Source organism: Rousettus aegyptiacus, unplaced genomic scaffold (genome assembly GCF_014176215.1).
Source record: "Rousettus aegyptiacus isolate mRouAeg1 unplaced genomic scaffold, mRouAeg1.p scaffold_m13_p_9, whole genome shotgun sequence".
In the NCBI taxonomy this organism is placed as follows: domain Eukaryota; kingdom Metazoa; phylum Chordata; class Mammalia; order Chiroptera; family Pteropodidae; genus Rousettus; species Rousettus aegyptiacus.
The window spans coordinates 106,153,872-106,173,757 of NW_023416312.1; the positions used below are offsets into that span (position 1 = coordinate 106,153,872).

General features: G+C 42.6%; 1 protein-coding gene across 4 annotated transcripts in view; it reads right to left on the reverse strand.

The window, feature by feature from the left end:
• Positions 1-19,886, reverse strand: part of NEXMIF (neurite extension and migration factor) — an 89,206-nt gene that overhangs the window by 2,015 nt on the left and 67,305 nt on the right. For all 4 annotated transcript variants that reach the window (XM_016130741.2, XM_016130742.2, XM_016130743.2 and 1 more), the window contains exons 2-3: positions 5,128-5,253; positions 170-4,538 (exon numbers count right to left, since the gene is read on the reverse strand). In XM_016130741.2, coding sequence (XP_015986227.2) covers positions 170-4,538; positions 5,128-5,206 — 4,448 coding nt within the window. In that variant the 5' untranslated portion in view covers positions 5,207-5,253. The remainder of the gene's footprint in view (positions 1-169; positions 4,539-5,127; positions 5,254-19,886) is intronic.

A 19,886-nucleotide genomic window follows, 5' to 3' on the forward strand; every position in this document is an offset into this window, starting at 1 on the left:
TTGGGTGGCTTAAAGATACAGGGATTTTCATGCACGTTTATCTTTTCTTTGTAATTCGAGAGAGGGAATGGGAAAGTTCATTTCATGCAAACTCTTGCTTTCGAGAGGGAACACGTGGTGGACTGCGGGCTCAGCAGGTAGCAGGAAAGCCATTTTGGTGCAGTATTACCTCAGTTTTTCAAAAGAAGCCGGCCCAGCCTCGTCCTTGTGGACCTGTTCTCGCTCCGCACGCTTTCCCTTACACTTCTCATCTCTCAGGGCCTTGGAGCTGGATTTGTGACGATATAACTTTTTGTGCGGCGGGCCGTTATTGCCTAAAGTGCTCAGATTGTTATACTTTTTATCAAAGAAGGTGGAGCGAGAGTCCTCATTATGAGCAGGCGCGTTTACATGACTGGATTCGCCTACTGCTGCTTTGCCATTGCTTTTACTCACGCCCTTGATGGACCTGTGGTTCTTAGTGGCTCCTGGCGACCCGCTGGTGACCTTCTTCTTACATTCCTGTGGTGTCCCTGCCAATATTTTGAGGGTTTTTAACTTGAGGCTATTGGACTCGGGGGAATAGAAAACATTGGGATCCCTGTGGTGCTCCACGGGTTCCCAAAGGGGCTCTATGGAGGCCATCATGAATCTCTGCACGTCTGCCATACCGGAGGCGATGTTGGACAGGATATAGGAAGGCTCCTGAAATTCCCGCTGGTCATCATCCAGGAGGCTGTTGGTGTTGGTGCCCATGCTCATGTCACTCCAGCCGGGGCTGCGCTCCTTCCCCAAAGCCCAATCTCCAGGAAGTCCCTTCTGACTTGGCATCTTCGTAGAGGCTCCAGTGCCGCCATGCTGGGGACATTCGGCCAACGTCTTCCCTGTGGAGGATATGCTGTTGACCTGACCTCCCCCACGGCCAACGCCGATTTGCATTTTCTCTCCATTGATTGCAGCCACATATTTCCCTTTCTTTGTTGACTTAGAGACCTGGCGGGAGGTTTTACCAGATGGCTTTTCAATCCCTTTGTTGGTGGCTTTGGGGGATTTTTTCCTAGTGTTTTTCTGAGAACTCTGGTTCACAGTCCCACTCTTGCTGGGTGAACTTTTCTTTCTTGATTTTGACACTTTGTTGTTGGTATTCATTTGACCAGATGGATCATTAAACGTTGATAAGCAAGGGCTTTTTTGGAGCAGACTGACAGAATCCTCATCATTGAACATATGAAACTGAAACTGATGGTTATTTAAAGCGAATCCATCCTCCACTTGGACTTGTCGTGAAAGGGTACTGCAGTCCCACTTGACCTTGTCCATATTGCCCAGTGGTCCTGGGACACCCTCTTGGAACTCCTTCAGTGTTCCCAGTGTCTTGATACTCTCACATCTGGTAATTTGAGGGGAGAGACTGGGGGTGTCAGGTGGGGACATCTCTGAGAGGGAGGAGTGGCGGAATTTGTCAGGAGTGAAGTTGGAAATATCTAACAGGTCACTGGATTCCTTTAGCGGCGCTATTTCATCAACGCTCTGCTGGATCACCAGCTTGGGGCTGCAATGGGCCAAGAAGTCATCAGTGATATCCTCGTCACCATCCTTTTCACAGGACTTTAAGCTTAAGGAGCAATAATTGTTTGAGTTGACAGAAAGTGGGGCCATGGAATCAAAGCTAAAGAGTCGGCCATCATCCACATTGACTAGGCCCTGCTGAAAAGGGAAGCAGACCCCTCCATTATTAAAGTGGCATAACTGATAAGAGTCATCGGGCGGGACTTGGGTATCTTGCACAGAGGCGTACAGGGCCTTGTTGCAACCACCGCCACCACTATTCGGGCAGATCGGATTGTATGTTGTAGCCGTGGCATTACTTTCCATGGACTCTACTTGGGAGACTCCAAATTCACTGGATTGGGTTGGAGCTGTTTCTCTTGAGACTTCAGCCATGAATTCCCGGGGACCGGAAGTAGGCTTGTTGGGCCACACACTTCCATAGCTGCTTGATTCTATTTTGAAGTTTTCGGGTGACCGCTGCAGCTCAGATTCAGAGGGTGAGGAATCCACACAGTCCTGGGCAGGCTGGAGAGGTACAAACGACTTTTCTGTTTGAGTGAGGCTGCCTGCACTTTGCTCTGGAGACTGGTGAGTGAAGTATGAGATACCAGCATTATTTGACAAGTCGGAAGCATCTAGCAACGTCTGCAGATATCCTCCAGGAATAACAGGTATATTGGTAGCGACATTAGCAGATGATAGAGGTATTTCAGAAGAGCAGGTTGTTGGTAGGAAAGTAGAATTCTTAGCAACTTTAGCTTCATGAAATTCAGATGGATGGGAACTGTTGGAGGTCTCAGGAATAGCTTCATTCTTTAGATCAGCCTTGGAGGATCTGTCTTCCAAAAGGGGGCTCATCTGAACAACTGGCTTGCTTTCTTGCCCAGCTCTGATTTTCTTAGATTTTAATCTGGCTTCACTTCTGAATTTGATTTTATTGAGCACCTTCCTCTCTGGCCCCTTAAATTCTGCATCTTGGCCTTTGACTTTCACTAAGTCAGGGCCTGCAATGCCATTTGAAGGTGATCCACTTGCACAGCTGGGGGCGGCCAGGGGCGCCGATTTCAGCATACTTTTCAGACTCCCATCTTCTTTGCGACTGCTAGCTTGCTTCTGATCGCTGCAGAATGAAACCTGCTTCCCACTTGCCGGAGTTTCCACGGATGAAATTCTTTGAATCCTGTGCCTGTTGCCAAGTTTCGATTTTCGTTTGCGAGCAGGTGGTAGGAAGGACACCTCAAAGCTACCTGGTTCAAAGTTCTGCTTTGGGCATAAGTGTGCCTTGCTGGCGTCTGCGCTGCTGTTTCTCTGCTTCTTCGTCTGCCAGAAGCCCTTCAAGGGGGCCAGCTTGGAATACTTGTCCAGCTGATTCTCACTCAGATTCACTGTGGTCTCACTGGCATCTACTCTGCCCAGCTTCACCAGCATGTTCTTCTCACCTTTGAAGCGATTGATGATGATATACTTGATAATGACAGGGGGCTCTTTGCGGGTTACTTTTCTTCTTTTTTTGGGATGCCATTCGTCATCATCTTCCTCTTTAGAACCACCTGGCAGCCATTCCTTCCTCTCATTTACTTTTTCACCCTCCAGTGAGTCAACATCATATAGATAATCTTCACTGTATCTGACTTTTCTCTTGGCTCGTAGCCCATAGTTCTGCTGGGAGGAGGAGCTGCCAGAATTAGTGTCCCGAGCCATATAGCGGCCACAGTCTTTGATCTCCCCCATGGCATCATAAGAAACCTCAATGAAGGAGCTGTCTTCACCGAAATTTCCTAATGCCTCTAAGGAATTGGCAAGATGGTCCTGCTTTGGATTCTTAAATTGCCCTCCCTCAGTCCCACTGCATGGTTTATTTAAGGCAGATTTTTCTCCATTATCCTTTTCATCTTTTTTCTCTACACCTTTGTCTTCCTGTCCTTCCTCTTTGCCTTTCTTCTTGTCCAGGTGTTTATCTTCCTCCCCCCAGATGATGCTCACATCAGGGACCTTGAATTGTGAAAGGTCACTGTTCTGCCTCAGGGCCCCACTCTTAGACTCCCGCTTTGGGCAGGTAGTAAAGACACTGGGGAAAAAGTTGAATTGGGCATCCTCCTGCATCAGAAGGGTGGTCTTGTCTCGAACGTTGTCCTGGAAGGACTCATATCGGATTTTCAGGGAGCAGACGTCACTGCCCAGTGTTGACTCATCATCATCGAACATGTAGTTATCCACATCTTCCTCAGAGAAGAGGTTGACAGACAGCTCGTTCTTGGAACAGAGATCAAGCAGTTCAATCTTACTCTCACTAATGAAAGTCTCAAAGTAACCCCAATCCTGATTGGAGTTCGCCAGCAAAGCCTCCTCTGTATTGCACTTATCTAACAGTAACGCCTCGTAATAACTTTTCTGAGCTGGATCCTCCAAGTCAATGTCAGCTTTCTCGACCTCTCGTCTATCTCCTGCCCTTGATTTTTGTAGGGGGAAGCCGAGGAGCTGGTCTGAGAGCAGCTGCTCTCCATATTTCATGTTTTCTCCAGCATTAATACACTGAATCCCTATGTCAGAGACCGCACAGGTTTCATAATCCCTGTGTAGATCGCCGACTTTGAGACTGATGCCTGGCTCAGGATCTACTGCATCCTTGGATTCCATGAAGCAGCCCAAGCAAGTCCGGCTTGGCTGCATGAGGCAGTCCCCATTCAGAGCTGACATGCCTGCAGGCTCCATTATGGCAAACGGAGCTTTCTCACACTCGTTGGGTAGCGACCATGTGTTTAGGCCTTTTGCAACGCCAGATGTGAGGGAGATGGCGTTCACAGAAGCGCTGTTAGCAGCATGTTCAGGTGCTTCGATCAGGCCCAAAGGAGAGGAGGGGCTCTGCATACAAGGCTTCTTGGAGGGGAGAGGCAGGAGACCCCTGGGATACATCACAGTCTCTTTTTGAGCCACTGGGACTGGCTGGATTGGTGCCGCAGCCTCTAGTGCTGTAAATGATTTCATTGCCATTTCCTGGTCCTCCGAGTCTAAACAATAGGAAACAATGACAGGAGTAAAGTTAAAGATCTTAGACCTAACTTATTAACTCTCTTTCCCTTGATCACTTTCTGGTACTTGATTTTATTATATAAGTGAAGCTTCAGGTTCTCTAGCTTTAGAATTTGAAATTACAAAGTTCAAGAACAACCCTGATTTTATATAGAACATTCATGTGAGTGAAAAATATTATTTCTTCAGCTTCAGTTTTTTCTTCAGACACAGATTTTCCTCAGAAATGAGGAAGGAACTGGACTGCTTGATCAATTGGAAAGTGAAGGCTTTCAGGGTAAGAAAATGCTCAGATGACATACATATTCACAGTTCTGAGCTATGAGGCTCAGCCTTACCCTTCACACCTCTGCTCAACTGACAGAGATGATTTGAGGGAGCAAAGGGGTCGGGCTACATACATCTTAGAGACCCTGCTGGCCCAGTTAGAGAGATTTGCTGGAATCAAGTTTAGGATTAACATCAATTTTAGAGGCATCCTAGACTTTACATGTTCGAACTCAGTAGCTACTAAAATTCTTTAATAACAAAGGACTATTTTTATTTACTGTAATTAAATTCACTTACCATTTTCTTTGACCCCATTAAGCAGAGTGTTTTCTCCGTTGGCTGAGGCAACAACAGCCTTATCTTGTTGGTTATCCATGAATGTAACCTCTTATTGTTTCATTCCAAGTCCAAATGCTGTCCAACCTGCACATTTCAAATATATAACATTGGTCATTAAAGCTGTTTTTTTCCTCTCTGTTTTAAGGCTATATTTGCCTGTTTCCAGACTGGTTTCATTTCTGTTATTGGTTTTGTTTCATGGTTCGTCCCTACCATGTAACTTAATTTGGAATCTGACACTCCATTCATACATCCTAGATGCTTCTATCCCCTCCAGAGGGTAACACATTTAACTAAATCATGGCCATCCAATTAGGAAGGATGCAAAGTGGCGTCCAGTGTAACCTGGGGTTAAGGGGTGTGTGCTTCTGGAGATTAATTTTATTTCTCTTCACCTCATTTCTACTTCAGATGATCTGAAGCTTCACAGACACTCACATATACATCACACTTAGATATTCTCTCTGTGTGCCTTAAAATTTTACTGCTAAGGTTGAAAGAACTAGAGAATTCATCCCTTGGTTTCTCGACTTTCATGATCTTAACTCTGGTATTGACAAGTATTACTCCAAGCCCACAGCAGGATTTTAAAATGACTAGAAAGAATATCTGGAATGTATGAAAAAGTCTGAGCATCATCTGTTATTTTTAGGGCATAGAACACATACCTATAGCCTCTCATCTCCTGATTACCTACCTGGGTGGTAGGTTTATGCAAAATGATAGGTGACAAGGCCACTCTAGACCTTCTCCTCAGCCAAGTACCCATTTCTTTATTAAGAAGCATAGACTACTGGTAGCCAAGCAGCTATTACAAGAATCTCAACTGCATACTCACTTATCCAAATACGTGCATATACTATAAAAGGTAGGTCCAAGCACTGAGGAAACAAGAAACACTAAGAAGATACAGTTTTACATTCAACCTATGTGATATTTTACCTAATTAGGCTTATTTCCTTATCTGTAAAATAAGAAGTCTATATTAGGCAATCATCCAGTTTAAAAAATGTTAAATGATCCCGGGTATCCTCTAGCATTTATATATGAGAATTGCCAAATTTTCTTCTCATTTTATAGGAGGCCCGACTTGAGAGTAGCCAATAAACCACAGGTGCCGGGGAAAAAAGAGATGCTTGTTGTATTTACACAGAAAGAAGGGCTGGCGATTTCTAAAAGGCAGAAAGGACTGCCAGCAATGTCAAAGTTCCCTTCCCTTGGAGACATCATTTGTGGTGAAACTGAGTGAGCAGATCAGATGGCTGAGCCTCTGCTTCAGAGAGGACCCTATGGGTCAGGTGGGATCATACTACCATCATGGATTGCTCTGTGCATCTTTCTTTTTAAGGAACTCAACAGAACTTTGGGTAGGATTTTACCCCTCTTTAACTCCTCCACTAATTCCATCTTGGCAAGGACTTGCTAAGGGATAAATTATTTGTAGATTTCAATAGTTTAGTGTCTTCTTGTCGCTTATGACTAAAGCTAGCTACAAGGAAGTCCATTTTAATCACCAGGAAGATCAAGTCACAAAAAATAAATAAATAAATAAAATAAGGTCACAAAATAACATAATGACAGATCTATAAAAGGAACTCAAGTCTTCTGACCAAGAAACTAGGTGTTTTTTTTTTCTAAAAACACAAAATACTTTATAATTCCTTCCATTTCCAACCTCTGGCCCCCAAAATCCTGTGGAAATACAAATTTCTACATGTTATTGATTTATACTTCCACCCCTTTTCGAGTAATGAAATAAAGAACAGCTGCCTCAGACAAGTATTGATTATTAGTAAAAATTAACATACCATAAAATATATATGAGCAATACACTTAAGCATCAAGAATTATCCAATCTTGTCAGACAGGACAGGAACACTATGTCAGGGGATATGTTAGTGCCATTGTTACTTTACGTTATTTCCCTAAGAACATAAATTTCCTCTAATAGGAAAATCTGATCAAGCACCCAGGATTTATGGCTCTGAAGTTAAGGGAATCTTACAGGGTAGAGAATAGAGGAAATACCCTTTGGCAAGAGAAGAGCTGGAGGGGGCATGAGAGCTTGATTTGGGAAGGGGAGAAAGGGAATGAATATGCCCACTAGATGGTAGGCTGTATACGTTCACGGAAACTATCTGATTTTGTACTTAAAATCACCCCGTAGGCTTGGCTTTACTGGGTTCCTTTTTTTCCCCAAAAGGGAAAACCGAGTATCATAGATATTAACTTGGTGCTAATCAATTATTTGGGTCTCTGTTCTGCAGAATTAGAAGGCTAAACTATAAGCAGACAATCCTTTAGTTCTTTCCTATGACTTTTCAATTTTCAGTTCTAAACGAGACAACTGAAAGGTATATGTTTTCCCACATTTTTATTTATTTATGACTTGGCTGCTTATAAAAATGATTTGGGACAGGGATTATAATTTTTTATTGCTACAGTACAAACAGCTCTGAGCTTGCTTTAGCTTTTTGCCACCGATTGCATTTCAGGACAAATTCTGTGGAGTTTTTAAAATCTATCTTGAGCTAAAGATGATTAGCACTTTTTGAATAATGCACAACAAATTGCTTCGCTGATCAAGGTAAATCATGCAGTGTAATGGAAATGAAATAACATTAGCATGGAGACAGGTATTTTGAAGCCAGGAAATTCTCAGTTAAACCAGAACAGGAACACATCCTGCCTGTCGTTCTCCTTGGTTGGGCCTGAGAAGAGCTCATAGATCTTGTCCCTGTAGGCTGCTATGCTCTTTCCAAAAGGCTTCAAGCCTCAGGTTTCAGAGTCTAGATGGCCCACACCAAAATTTGTGCTGGGGGCCGCCCTTGGCCTTTTCCAATTGGGAAAAAAAGCAAGGCATGAAAGTAAATTGTATTTCTGCCTTTGGGCCTGGGACGACATAGCCTTTGGGGTTTGAGTAATACTGATCTCTGGGTCACCAGTTTAAATCAATTCGACAATTGACCAGGTACCACTTGTGGTTACGATTGTTTACCAGATCCATGTTCTCAAGGTGCTCAGAGTCTATTGGGGAAAGCAAGCCATGGACAAATTCTAATAAATGTAAAATACAGTGAAAGAGAGGCAAAACCTATCTGTGGGAGTTCCAAATGAAGAGAAATCATCCCATTTCTAGAGAAGAGAAAAATCAGGGAAGGCTTCATGAGCAGTAGCAAAATTTGAGATGGACCTTGAAGGATGGTCTTTCAGGAGAGAGAGGCACTTCATGAGATGCCATGAGTCTCTCCCTGCTCCAGTCTGTCCTCTAAACAGCTGCTACAGAACCATCGGCCTGACTACTTGCCTTTAACATTTCTGTTCTGCTTTGGATGTAACACCTTTCTCAATCACTCCTCAACTGCTCCAGTTCCATTCATTCTGTCCACCTACCCTTTACTCCCAAATATTCTAACTTTCTTTGTTCCCTTAATATGCTAAATCATTTTTAACTTTCAGGCGTCTTGAACTTGATATTCTCTCTGCCTGGAATGCCTCCCCCAACCTTCTCCCTTACCTCTATTCCTTCTTGTTCCCTCTTTCCAGCCTCCCTTTCACTTCCCTCTCCTGTGCCCTTGATTCTCTCCACCTCAGACAAAAGCAGCCTCTTCCCTTCTCTGTGTTCCCAAAGGACTTTGATCTCCTCTGTTTATCACCTTATGTAAACATTACTTCTTTATAGCTGATACCCTCAGAATACTAGCCACCCTCCACCTCCAAACGGCCTAGCTCACAGAGTGCATAGAACATGGTATGTATTCTGTAAAAGTTGATTAGACGATGATGTTGAATGGTAGGAAAACATGGGGGAGAATTCAGGGAATGGTAAGCACATGGCTAAAATATCAAGTACACACGAGAAGATATGGGTGAGAAAAACAAGAGCTGCACTGTGGAGGCCGCCCAGACCTTAATTCAGAAAGACACTGAAGAATTTCGAGCAGAGGAATGCTATGATTAGAACATTAGGACCGTTGAGAGTAAAAGAATCAGAGGTAGGGAAATGGCTTAAGAGACAATGCTCGGGTGTGGGAGGTCAAGATTAGATTTAGGGAGGAGAAAACAGGAATGGAAAGGAGAAGTTAGATTTGAGTAAAAGTGCAGAGATGTACTGCATAGACTTGGAAAATGATTTAGATGTAGCAAGTGAGAGAGCAGGAGTCAGCATATAGAGAGAAGAGAGAAGTCATGCAGTTAATAGATGATTGTAAAAGGGGCTTTGGGGGAGGTTAGATTCCAGGCCAGACTAGCCTCAGAAATACGGGTACCAGAATTTTCATGAGATTAAAGCAAGGTGAATAACAAGCTCAATCATCAGGTCCAACATGTATAATGAAGCTGACAAGGATCTTAAGCTGTCATATTGGAAAGAGGTAACTTACCAGCAAGCTGTTACAGATGGGGATGCTACAGGTTTGGTTAGAGGCTGACATGGGGTAAGCAGATGGACTGTTGTAGCAAACAGGTCCACGAAAGATTCCCAGGCTAACCTAGCCAAGCTCTGTCTAGTCTGGTTCTTCCCAGTTCAACTCCAGTAGGTATGACAGATGACAGAATCAGAAGTAGTAAGAGAGCACATTCTTATCTATAATACTGCTTGGCTAATTCTGTTTTCTAATACCTACCAGGATTTCAAGATACCAGGTTAGAAATGTGGAGATGTGATGCTTTTAAGTACATGTTCTCAAGGTACACTGAGTCTATTGTACAGAACACATGCTTATGTGAGGAGCCATATAAGTTTAAAAATATTAAGGGTGAGAGAAGCATCAAAAAGAGATGATTAGAGTTAAACTAAAGGATTCTATCTATCTCAAAAGTACAGTATGAATCCATTTCATCTCTCATGATAAAGATTCCAAAATTCAAAAGATATGTATAAAAACTCACATAGAAGAGGTGATATCATAGACCACCAACTAGTTGTGTGTTCTCAGGCAAGTTCTTTCCCCTCTCTGGTCCTAAGTTTTATTTGCTATATAAGAAGGGAGTTGAACTAGATTATATCTAAGGGCTTTTCTAGTTTCGAGCTATCTGTCACTCTCCGGGGCAGCAGCTATAATGGCTGCATTTTCGTCTAGCTCAGCGGCTCTACATGTGGGTATCCCTTCTTCTTCCGCACTGTTCCTATCTGCACCACCCTTTGTGACACCACCCTAAAGAGATTTCCAAAAAGAGCAAGTACAGAAGACCATAAGTAAATGAAAAATATGTCAAAAATGCAATGTCTATGCTAAAGCACTAGACAAATGCCAGAAAACCTACTATTCAATAAGACCTGAATTAGGAGTAGAAAGAAATAAGCAGAGGCACTCAGGGGCTCAAGTCTGGAATAGACGGCCTTGCTATTAATCTTCATTTCTAAACTTTTAGACCATAGGCAGCACAACTTCACTGGCACATCTCGGAGGCCCTTCATCTCTACAAAAAGAATTTTCTTTTCAGGACTTCTCCAGCCTGCTTTCTCTTTCAAGTCCAAGGAACAAATAAATGGTAGAGAAGTTCAATCACTGTTTGCCAGGTAAAGAATGGGGTACTTCTTTACAAAAAGAGTCCCTCTTTTCTTGTCACCAGACCATTACATGGCCAGTATAGTGGAACATTAAGCATGGAGAGAACGACCTGGAGCACTCACTGATGTGCCGAGGATGGTGAGTCCTAGGAAAGACCATGCCGCTGTGGCCTGGCACCTGGTAAGGATGAATTTCTAATCTCTTTTATTACTACTAATCTGTCCTTTCAATTGCACTTTAAAAGTGTTATTAAATTATTTTCAGAAATATAATCACTGAACCAAAGGGCTAGAAGGATCTTAGAAGATAGTCTACTGCCAAATCCCCCATTTTACAACTGCGTAACCAAGTCCAAGAAAGGGAAACTACTTGCCAAATATCACACAGTGAGTTGGTAATGCATGCACATCCTTGGAAATATCCCCATGGCATCAAGTTACATATCAAAAATAACCACTAACCAGAGGGCTACTGACTATTTGTTTGTCTTTACTGGAGCAAAGAGTGTCACAAATAAGAAAAATGTCCTTGCTTATCCCAATAGGGGAAGTGGAAAGAAGTGAAGAAAAAGCAAAACCCTGAATCCATGTGGGAAGGAGACACTGCTGTTCCAGCCTCTAGACTCTAGAGTCTCCGAAAGAGCTCCCTGGGGTATCTTCTCTAATACCCAGCTCAAGCCAATCTTGGCAGATTCCTAAAGCCATACAGATGGCATTCTGGGGCCCTGAGCTCATTAAAGTCTATGCAGGAAACACCCATTGCATGTTCAGTTCCAAAGCCCACATTTCTTGAACGGCAGCAGTTGGCTCTGCAAAACCCTTCCCAATTCCAGCAGCCAAGTCCATAATAAGGAAGAATTTCTCAGGCCAGACTTCTGGCGATTCACCTGCTGATGGGCAAAACAAGTCCTGGAGAAGGCAAGGAGAGTGCTGTTCTTTCCTAGTGATCCTGGTTTTCTTAGGCTCCTTTGCTATCTTCTCATCAACTGGTAGGTCCAAGTGTTTCTTAAGAGTATTGCCTGCAGCTACAGCATCTATTTACCTTTTCTGTGCCAATATCTGTGTTCTCATGCAACTTCTAACCTGCACTGCCTAATACAGGAGCCACCAGGCACGTGATGCTATTTAAATTTAAATATAAATTAATTAAAATTAAATAAAATTAAGAATTGCAGTCAAGGTAGCAGAGTGGGTAAACACTGTGCTTGCATCCTCTCACAACCACACAAAATTACAGCTACACTACAGAACACCTGTCACTGGGAGTTGCCTGAGTTCTGGCTGAACAGAAGCTCTATAACTAAAGACATTCCGAAGAGGTCACCTTGAGACTGGTAGGAGGCACAGAGACACAGAATGGGCTGGTCACCATACCCATGTGGGGCAGTTAAAAATCAGGAGGGATATCTAGGCTGCAGAAGCACCCCCAAGATGAGTGAGGGGTCCCAGCCCCACATTGGGTTCCAACAACTCCTGGCTGTGAAAACAAGTGGAGGTTGTGGCTCAATGAGACAGAAGGCAGCAGGAGTCCCAGGTATTCCTTTTAAAGGGCCCACGCAGGGACTTACTCACTGATGGACTCGCTCTGATCTTCAGCACTGGGGCAGCATCTTGAAAGGCACCAGGGACAGACAGAGAGGAACTGAGTTGTCTGCCTTCAGGGTGAGGACTGGAGGGGCAGCTTTCTCCCAGATAAAAATGCTGACAGAAGCCATTGTTGCATGGTTCCTTTATTGAGCCTTACTCTACCCAGCATACAGATGCAGGTGGCCACCATATATGACTCTCCATCAACTTGGCTAACACCATTTGTCCCACCCTGGTGATTCCCTGAGACCCTGCCCCTCCCAACATGTGGACTCACCCGAGCCACTTCCAGTGGCTTTTCCACACAAATGGCCTGTCTTGGATCATGCTGCAGACTTTCCTAAAATCTCTCAAAGGCTCACAAACCCCAAACAAGCAGCATATAGCCTCAACATATTGTGTACCTCTTGCTAAATAGCTCCAAGCCAGGCACTAGCAGCAGCTGGCCTTGGTCTGTGGCTTGGCCTCTCGAGGCACCTCTAAGCCTAGTGTAGGTGGCCATCTGCAGATTGCTTGGTCTATCATGCCAGCTGGCCCTGGGAAGGGCACGGGCTGTAGCTGAACTTGACCTGTGGTGGGGGCTCTCCCAAAACAACCCAGGTCTGGCACACCTGGTAGCTGGCTTCAGATGAAGTTGGAGCATCACTTGGGGCCACATCCAAGTATGATTCACCCAGAGGGCAGATTCAGCAGGCACCAGAGCCCTGCTAAAGCAAATCCTGCCCTGTGGGGTCAGCCCCTGCACAACAGCTCCTCTACTGTAGTCACAGCCAGAACTCACAGCCAGTCAGCCCAAGGGTCAATCTCTCACATTGACACGCAAACAGCAACCAAGGCCCAACTACAACAGGGGACGCACCTGCAGCACCTGGCTCAGGTGACCAGAGAGACTGCCACTGGGCCCCATAGAACATCTACTACATAAGGCCACACTACCCAGCCCAGGAGACATAGCAGCTCTGCCTAATAAACAGAAACAAATACAAGTAGGCAGCCAAAATGGGAAGACAAAGAAACGTGTCCTGCAAGAAAAAAAAAAAAAACAGAACAAAATGGAGGCAAGCAATCTACCAGATGCAGAGTTCAAAACACTAGTTATAAAGATGCTCAATGAACGTAGGGGATGAGTAGATGAATTCAGTGAGAACTTCAACAAAGAGATAGAAAACATAAAATAGAAATGGAAACATAAAAAAGAACCAGTCAGAAATAAAGACTACAATAACTGAAATGAAGAATACCTTAGGAGGAATCAGTAGTAGATTAGATGGAGAGGATCAAATCAGCAATTTAGAAGATAAGGTAGCAAAAAAAAGAAAGAAAGAAAGAAAAAGAAGAAAAAAAACAACAACACCCAATCAGAACAGCAACAAGAAAAAAGAATCAAAAAAAAAAAACAAAAACGAGGATAGTTTAAGGAGCCTCTTCTGGGAAAACAGCAAGCATACCAACATTCTCATCATAGGGATACTGGAGGGAGAAGAGATAGAGCAAGAAATTGAAAACCTGTTTCAAGAAACAATGATGGAAAATTACCATAACCTGCCAAAGGAAATAGACCTACAGTCCTAGAAAGCACAGAGAGTCCCAAACAAATGAATCCAAGACCCACACCAAGACCCATCATAATTAAAAATGCTAAAAGTTGAAGACAAAGAGAGATTCTTATAGCAGCAAGAGAAAAGCAGTTAGTTACCTACAAGGAGCTCCCATAAAACAGTCAGCTGATTTCTCAACAGAAACTTTGCAGGCTAGAAGGGACTAGCACAAAATGTTCAAAGTGATGGAAAGCAACGATCTGTAACTAGGACTGCTGTGCCCAGCAAAGCTATCATTTAGAATCAAAGGACAGATAGAGATTACCAGACAAGAAAAAGCTAAAGGAGTTCATCAATACCAAGCTAGTATTACAAGAAATGTTAGAGAGACTTCTTTAAAAAAAAGAAAAAATAAGAAAAATTTACTCAAAATGGATTAAGGACCTGAATATAAAACCTGAAACAATAAAATACATAGAAGAAAACATAGGAACTAAACTCAAGGACCTTGGACTTAAAGAGGATTTTATGAATTTGACCTCAAAGGCAAGGAAAGTAAAAGCTAAAATAAATGAATGGGACTATATCAAACTAAAAAGCTTCTGCTCAGCAAAAGTAATCATCAACAAGGTAAAGAGACAACCAGCCAAATGGAAAAATATATTTGCAGGCAACTCCTCCGATAAGGGCCTAATACCCAAAATATACAAAGAACTCATACAACTCCATAACGACTAAAAGCAAATGATCCAATCAAAAAATGGGCAGAGGACCTGAACAGACACTTCTCCCTAGAGGACATACAAATGGCCAACAAATATTTGAAAAGATGCTCAACATCACTAGCTATCAGGGAAATATATATAAAAACCACAATGAGATACCATCTCACACCTGTTAGAATAGCTATAATCAACAGGACAAGTAATAACAAATGCTGGAGAGGATGCGGAGAAAAAGGAACCCTCATACGCTTCCGGTGGGACTGCGAATTGGTACAGCCACTATGGAAAACAGCATGGAGGTTCCTCAAAAAACTAAGACTTGATCTACCATATGATCCAGCAATCCCTCTACTGGGTATTTACTCCAAAGACTTGAAAACCCATATCTGAAAAGACATTTGCACACCTATTCTCTTTATGACAGACACCCAGGATGCCTGGCCTAGCACTTCATAGAACTCTTGGAAGAAGTTCCTGGCTTCACGGAAAATCTTCAAAGAAAATCATAAACAAAAGTACTTATAATTTGAGTATATGACTTTGCTTTTAATTGTGAGTATCCGCAATATAGACTCTTGTCCAATCCTTCAATAGTCTAACTTACTGGTATTACTGTTTGCCTGTTATTGGTCATTGTTCATGTTTAGGTTGGCTCTGGTCTTGTATGAGGTTTCTTCACTATTTTTAATTTCAAATAATGGTTTTTCCATCGGTCTGTGGCTCTAATTACCTGGACTCAGATTATTAGCTTGTAAAAGTCCCTTATCTCTTCTGTGTATTTCTGACTCTTCTTATAGCTCCTTTTCTTTGTCTTGCTGTCACTCAAGATTCAGTTCAATGGGTAGTTTCCTGGTTAAAGTTTCACTGAGCAGTGATCGTCAGGAACCTAATGGAGACCAGGTTGCTGCACAGACAGCCAGAGATGTCCAGGGCCTTAATGGGAGGTTTCACGTTCTCTGTTAGCTTGACACACCGGGCAAATAACCTTTTAATCCGGCGCAGCAGACTTCATTTATTATAGTGTTATCTGGTTTGAAGATGTTATGAAAAACATCCCTAGAGAGATTTAAGATTTCAAAAACATCCTGAGTTTGAACTTAATTCAATGACTCCAGAAGGCAAAAACAATGGAAGATGACCTTTTAGGCACTTCACATGCTAGGCCACGTTAGGCCAGATAATGTCACGCCAAGTTAGAATGTTGGTGTTCTGGGGAGGGAAGAGGGTTCATGGGAAGGAGAGGTCGAAGGTATGTGTTTTAATTAAAATCATCTGTCAATGCTAATGACGTAACATTGAAAAAATAATCTACAGAGATACAACGAAGGAATTTAATGGGGGGGGACACTAGATATCATTAAGGTGGCAGAAAGTGAACAAATATATGTTCTAATCAACTTTGATAAGGATATATACAATTTGGAAAAAGTCCAGGAAAAGCTGATGTTAAACTCAGAAATGCTTTGTCTTTCTTTAAATGCCCTAAGAGCTAGCACACATACACACCAAAAAAAAAGTGAAACTAAGACTGTTTAGTCAGATCACAATGGAAAGTAACTTGAGGGCAGAAGATGGCAGCTCAACATATGGACCAACAGGGATCTCCGAAGATGAAACAGGTGCTGGGGAGAGGGGCACAGAGAGAAAAAACAGCTCCCTGTCGCTAGCGCTGTTCAAGCAGAGGCTGGGCAACAGCTCAGCAATATTAAAGAACAGATTTAAGCACTGGATGGAGAAGCCGGAGTAGGTGACTCTAACTCATGCTTTATAATTAAAGGCGATAGTAAGATAATCAGTTGTATAAATCTGAAATGAATTACAGGAGCTTTTGAAAAGGCATAAAAGAAAATACAGCAAAGTTAATAAAATTGGGTCCCACTCAAGCTACCCAGACATGTGTGTGAGAAAGACAATAATAGAAGACATTTCCACACTCAGACATCAAGCACCACCTTGGACGTGGGCCCACAGCAACAAGGAGCATGGCCTACCCATGGACTCAAGCCATACTGAGGCACGTTTTTACAAAGGACAGAGAGATTCTTTCGAGAACAAGGGGCTTTAGGCACTGGAGGAATGCTGTATTTCAAAAAAAAATATCTGAAGAACCATTCTACAGTTTTTTTTTCTCAGCCAAAGACATGACAGTTTTTCCAAAGCAACTAAGATAGCATTAATTGACCCAAGTAGATAAGGGATCTTGCTTTTAGAACCTTGACACTACTCCCCCCAATGTAAACAATAACAACAACAACAACAACCAAAGAAACAAAAAGCGAGTTTTCTACAGGACTCTGCCCAGAGTCTGAAAGCCTTATGACATGACACTCCACTTGGCTGCATTTTATTGCCTGCTGTACTTTTCAATTTTCCTTGTAGCCCAGACTTGATTATAATCAAGGTTGGCAGAAGGCAAACAACATGCAGTAAAACTGCCACCGTACCAATTAAGTGCAAACATACCCTGAAAATTAAAATGAAAATCAAATGCCAGCACTGTGAAAAGAAACTAGCAGCTTCCTCAGAAACGAAGAAACAAAGGCAGAGAGAAAAACGCAGCCCCGGTCCTATCATGTAATATTCCATGAGCTCCCGCGTCCGCATACTGTGTATCAAATTGTTTATGCTCGCACGCATCTGTAATAAAAACATCTTAATGTTGATCTCATAAATGTTATTTAGTGGCTCATGGCTACTTTGGGTTTGCAAGACAAGTGTACTTTGCCCCAGCCACCCAGTAAGTCATGACTGTTTACAATCTTCAGGTGTCACCTGTGTGCCGACAGGACACGAGACGCTTTGTGGCTTAGGGAATGGCTCCGGCCCGATAGTGGTGGTGGTTGTAGCATTAGAATTGGTTCATCTGAAATCTTTGATTTCACGTATCAGATTTATTTCAAAATATCTGGGTTATAGAATCAAAGATCTCAAATCGACCTTAGGGATACAGTCCAAAAGCTGCCTGCTATGGTTACCTGTCGCCTCATTGCCCAGTGCAGGGCTTAGTAAATATCAGTTTCATTTCTTTTTCTCCCTTTTTCTCTCCACACCTGCTTCAGTTCAAGAGGCAAGTGGTACGTGACATCATAATAACAGTGACAGTGCTAACAGCTAATACTTAAACAGTGCTATCTTCCTTTGGAGGTAAGTAGAAGTAGGGGCGGGGAAACATAAATTAATCAGTTTCGAAGAAAGTCCGCAGACTAGCTTCTAGGCCCAGCTCTGATACTAAGTAGCTATGTGATACCAGGAACATCAGTTAAACTCTCTGAGCTCCAGTTTCCTCATCTGTCAAACAAAAGAAATAGTTACCTCATAGGGTTACTATGAGAGTTAACTGGTATGTGTGTATGTATATATGTGTGTGTGTATGCATGTGTGTATATATAAATATGTAAATATGTAAATATATAAATATATAAACATAAATACCTGGCTCATAGTGGATCCTCAAAAGTGGTAGTTCTCATGTTCTCCCTCCTCGCCCCAGGGCACCATTTAAAAAATTCTTGACATAATACTCTAAAATTAGAGGTGGAATCCTCAGGATCTTGGGACAGTTCAAGGCAGGGATCATAGAAACAAGCATTCAAAGCAATTCAACAGTTTGGGAGAGAACTACCTGAATGGGCTAGTCTGGTCCCTCCTTCGTCCTTCCTGCTGATCTCCATGGTATTTTGAGGTATCAACGTGATGGTAATACTAAAGTTCTTACAATGTATTTGGTGCCAAGCTCACCTGGTTACCTTTTACTGCTGAGTGGAATGGGTGATTTGGTGGCTGCAGAATATGACAGGACAGGGTTTAAAATACATTGAAAAACTTTGCCTTCTGCCATGTAGCCAAGTTCCCCTCGGCTGCAGACGGGATGGCTTTACATGGCCCTCGTCTAACCCCATCTTTTATTCCTCCACCTTCTAGCCCCTCTTCATTAAAGCTATCTTGGTGAGCTTGTCCTTTTCCCACATCCAGACAACTTTATGCTGTCAAATCTCAAAACATCCCAAGGTAAAATCCAGCATCCATTTGGGATTTTAGATACAGAGGGAGAAGAGAGGGGAAAGATGCCAGTGGTGTCTGTCCCCACAAAGTTGATGACAAAAGCCTCTGCTGCCTTTCCCTTCCTGCTCCTCCTTGGGGGAAGAGAAAACCCCTGTATTTCCACTACCTGCTCTGTTTGGCCTCTTTTACTATAAGTTTCCATATTGATGGTTGCTTTGCCCAGCTATTGCAACAAGGAGGAAGCAAGCTTTGATGGAATATCTAGAGTCATCTGTCCCCTGCAGACATAAAGGAGACAGGACTTTCTGAGAAAAAATCATTAAAGTTTTCAAAGTACTCAATTCCTTGGTTCTTCAGGTATGCACTGTCCTCACGCTTTCCAAATGCTTATCCAGATTCTTATTCAGATTTTAAAAAGGCAGGTAGTTCTTGGGAGGATGGCTGGGATGTTTGTGGTGGGTGATTGGGGGGAAGGGGGAGGAATCAAGCTACAATCACGCTTTTTAGCCAGAAAAATATAAATCACATGGTGATGAAATCTCAGGAGAAAACATAGATTACAGTCTGCACTTCCTAAATCTGTAAGTCAACTAAATATAGCTGTAAAAGATGATGTCTGTGCTGTGCATGTGTATCTATAATAATGCTGGGGTTCGTATTCAGATATGAGGCTGGCAACCCTCCCTATTCCTAAGATATGTCGTCAGAAGGGCTCCCTCCAGGAGTACGGTACACTGCTCCATCCACAAGGTCACCTAGTTGTCCTTGATGTCCAGAGTATGGGGAAGGAAGGAGACTAACATTTATTGATATCCTACTACGTGTTTTAAATATATTTATTACTTTAATTCAAATAATAATCTTATGAAGTATGCATTATTTTCTCCTCTAATAGATAAGGAAATTGAGACTCAGAAAGAATTAAGTAACCGTTTCGGGCCCACCTATGTAGCAGAAGGGGAATCAGTAGTACTGAATTACTCCAAAGCTCATGGTCCATACAAGTAGACTGACTCACTACGAGACTAATACGGCATCTTCTATTGAGCAACATATTACTCTAAATAATCAAGCTGAACTCTTTACATAGAAAACATCCCTTGAAAGAAAAGAAGGAAAAGAGAGAAGAGGTTGTAGTAGGTTCCTGAGGAACATCTGAAATCAAGAGTTAGCATGTATTTGATGTATTCTCACTTCAAACTTACTAAAACATTCTTAGTGAAGAAATAAGACAATAGCTCACCTGAAAATATGCTCCATAGCTTTTGGATACTTTAGATACTTTTCTTGAATTAGTTAAGAATAATATGAATGTGATGCAATTGCTGACTCTTTTCTTATCTGGCCACCTCT